General features: G+C 36.1%; 1 protein-coding gene across 1 annotated transcript; it reads left to right on the top strand.

The window, feature by feature from the left end:
- Window positions 1-1,910: 1,910 nt before the first annotated feature.
- Window positions 1,911-2,891, top strand: EAH_00032920 (hypothetical protein; the record flags this gene model as incomplete). Its single annotated transcript, XM_013395941.1, has 1 exon — window positions 1,911-2,891. One exon carries the CDS (start codon window positions 1,911-1,913, stop codon window positions 2,889-2,891), a length of 981 nt encoding a protein of 326 aa, XP_013251395.1.
- Between the last annotated feature and the right edge of the window lie 1,087 nt (window positions 2,892-3,978).

Genomic DNA, 3,978 nt, shown 5'->3' with positions numbered 1-3,978 from the left:
CTTATTTTTCTTGCCCTTTGCAATATTCTTCTCATTTTTACTCTATCCATGACGAACTCCAACGAGTTAATTTTATCAAGGACTTACGGTTTAGGGTTTAGGGTTTAGGGTTTAGACAGCTTCAGGGTCCCAGGACAGCCTTAACTGGTTTCTAGCTTTTGTTTGCGTGTTCTGTATCTGTTTGGATATAAGTGCTGTTCTGTTGTTCTCCAACAGGGGTATACAGTTTAGTACTTAGGGCTTAGGGTTAGGGTTTAGGGTTTAGGGATTAGGGTTTAGGGTTTAGGGAGCTGCTTCTCTAGGGCTAGCAGCATTAGTGAAGCTCGCGACTCTCCAGCACCAACAAGGAGTTGTGTTGAGCAGCAGAGGAAAGCAGAAACAAACGCGAAGAAGCCTCTAAACCCTCATGAGGGAAGAGGGTTTAGGGTTTAGGGTTTAGGATTTAGGGTTTGTTCATCATCATCATTATATATGTAGTACTGCCTCGGAGATCCAAGTGTATACATATTTGTGTATGTGTATATGTGTATAGGTCTGTGTGTCTGTGTGCGCATATATATACACATACATATACATATATATATATATATATGTATACATATAATAGGCATAGTAGATGCACGCATTGAACAGAAGGACAGTAATTAAACGGTTTTTATTATCCTTGTGGTGATGAGGGATCGAAATTTGAACAAATATTTTTTTAATTTTAAAGCGCCTGTATATACAATTTATATTTTCTTTTATAAGTATATATATATAGACATATAAAATATATAGACATGTGTAATACACTGAAAAATTTAATTTATTAAATCATTGACCAGTGGACCACCAGCCGAGGCCCCTGTTGCGCCGCGTTATACAAAGTACTATGATGAAAACTTTTTGGATTATTTTGTTTTTATTAAATATATTTGTTTTTTATTTAAATTTATCTTGAAAAACATGAAGAAAATATTTATTCTGGTGTTTCTCCCTCTCCTTTTTGCTGCTTCTTTTGCAAGAAACATCGACGTGACCTCATGCTGCATTTGTTTTGCTATTTCTAGTAAAAACCATCGAAACAGATGAAAGAAAGAATTTCAATTAATTTTAGAGGATTTACGTTTATTTAAATATATATTAAAACATTTTTTTAAAGAAAAACAAAGGACAATTGCAGTTCACACAGTGTTGCTGATCTATCGAGGTCGCAGGGTTCCTTTGTGTGTGCTGCTCTTGCATACACAAAGCGGAAGAAAGCAGCATTAATAACATTTAAAAATGAAAATTAGCCGCATAAATATAAATGCTGTTATTGCATAATCCAATTAAATTTAATTTTTTGCGTTTTTTTTGAAAATATTCACAACAAATGTTTGAACCTGAATAGTGGTCCGTGATCTGGGTCAATGTTTCTGATAGGGTCGGTACCAGCACACGGTTTTTTTTGTAGATTTTTTGCGGGGAAAAGTTTATTTAAATTGTTCAATAATATTAATGAGATAGTAAAAGCCAGAATAAGCGGAAAAAACTTTAAAATATCCATATATTTACCTTAAAAGCAATGCTTCCTCTTATAAGCTCCGCAGCGAAGGCAGTAACTCCCGCCCCCATAGGCTAGCTTGTGAAAAGCATAGGTTTTATTGCTTTTCTTCTCTATGTTCATATTATTTTATATTCTCTTATCCTGTCTAATTCATTGTTGGGTATTTGTATTGCAGGTATTTGTTGTTGATTTGTGTTTCTTTGTTTGTTTTCTCTGCCGGTTCTTTGTGTGTGTTCTTAGGTATTATTAATTCATACAAACCCCTGTTGTTTATTTGTGTGTGTGTGTGTTGTATATATTATAAAGTTGTATTTATTGTTATAATATATTGTATTATCTGTATATCTTCTTTTTTTTTACTTCTTTGATCTTGGAGAAGATGTTGCGTCTGCGTATTTTCTTGCGTTTTCTTTTCTTTTCTCTGTTGAGCTCGTTAGTTGTTTTCTTCCTTTCTCGTAGTAATGACTTCAGCGTTATAGAAGAGGCAAATGCTCAATACTATGGATGGGGAGGAGGCCGTTGGGGTAGAGGACGCTATGGGGGCTATGGCTGGGGCTACCCGTATTATTCAGGCTATTACTCTCCTCTTCTCTATGGATATAGTACTTTAGGTCTGGGTAGTGGTTGGGGCAGCAGTTATTATTATCCGTACAGCAGCCTCTACCCATACTATTCAGGTGGCTTCCGTTATCTTGCACATCTTCAGAAGAAGCAAAACCGCAACAGCAACAGCAACAGCAACAGCAACACAAACATCAACGACAGCAACAGCAACATCAGCAGCGAAAGCAGCATTCCAAGAGAGTTAAGATTTGTGCAAGGACAGGAAGCTGCTAGTGAAGAAGAAATACCTCAACAGCACTTCGATGGAGGAGCAATTGAGGAGACAGAAGAAGTAGATGAAGATCTAATAGCCCCTCAAATATTTCGCGACTTCTTCCTACCACTACTTGTAGAAGAAATAGCAATAAGAAATGCAGAAAAAACAGAAGGCAAAGGAACGACAACAACAACTGTGTTTCCTATACTAAAGGAGAGAGAGTTTGAACCCGAGAGAGAAGAGAGAGACAGTGAGAGGATAACAACAACAACAACAACAACAACAGCGTCTCCTTCTCTGGTGCTTTTGAAAGAAGAAAAAGATAAATTAGAAGAAGAAAAGGAGAGAGAGAGAGAGGTAGCAAAAGAGACAGAGACAACAACTCTACCTCCTCTTCCAGCACTAGAGGAGAACAAAGCAGCAGCAGAGCCGCCGCTGTCTGCACCACACTCTCACTCGTTAAGGATCCCAACTTCGTCATCAACAATACCACCTGCTGCAGCCCCAGCTGAAGTAGAGGAGAAGCATTCTGAGGAGTAGAGGAAGAAGCGAAGGGGTTAGGTGTACGGGGGGTGTTTATTGGTGGGGTTGCTTCTCTGATGCCACCAAACCCTAATAAAAAACCCTACTAAACCCCTAAACCCTAAACCCTAGTAATCATTTTCTCTCGATACAAGCAAGCTACAGAATGGACACAATAAGAGGATTAGCTGAAGTGCATGCAAAGGGAAAGAAGTAGAAAAACTATTTGCTTTCTATTTGCATGCAGAAAGGATGTTCTTCTTTCTGTCTGTACAGCTCAGCCATACATACCTATTGAATACTTGTATATATATATGTATATATAATGTGTATATATATTATGCATGTTTATATGTATAGTGCTTATTTACGTGTTATAGACAGAGTAAAATATGTATTATGCATGCAGGTATTCTTGTTCTATATACATCTATATAGCAATAGATACATGTATACATAAACAAGCAAATATATATATATTAACATATATATGTATATATATATATGTATATATATATATAAATATATATATACATATACATATATGTATATATATAGGTGTATATGTACTTGTGTGTTTGTATACTATGTGTATGTGGTGTAGGTGTAAATAGATATCTTTCTTCTTTTAATTTGTCTTTGTACTGACGAATTAAGAAGAAGGGCCGCAGCGCTTTTGTAGTTTGCACTCAGGTGTACGTACACCTCAATGGGGATAGAAAGAAGATTCGTTTGGGGCTTATCATTTATTTATATTTTCCTTCGCAGCGTTGCTTCTCAATAACAAAGGAGACAACAAACTCCTGTTCGTTTAATTCTTTTAATTCTCCACGGGTTTCTAGGGTTTAGGGTTTAGGGTTTAGGGTTTAGGGTTTAGGGTTTAGGGCCGTTGCTGCATATTTTATTTTATTTCATTTTCTATATAAAACAAGAATAGCAGAATAGGAAACGATCATACGCTTGCAAACCTAGGTGTATAGGGTATAGACACCTGAAGTAAACAGAATATATATGTATATATATATATACATATATATATATATATATATATATATACAAAACAATAGGCAGTTGTATACTGCGGCAGTGCGCGTTCATATCTATC

The sequence above is a fragment of the Eimeria acervulina genome, genomic scaffold (assembly GCF_000499425.1).
Source record: "Eimeria acervulina Houghton genomic scaffold, Eah_scaff323, whole genome shotgun sequence".
In the NCBI taxonomy this organism is placed as follows: Eukaryota; Apicomplexa; class Conoidasida; order Eucoccidiorida; family Eimeriidae; genus Eimeria; species Eimeria acervulina.
Note: the sequence above shows the minus strand (reverse complement) of the source record. Positions and strands in the feature narration are given on the sequence as shown.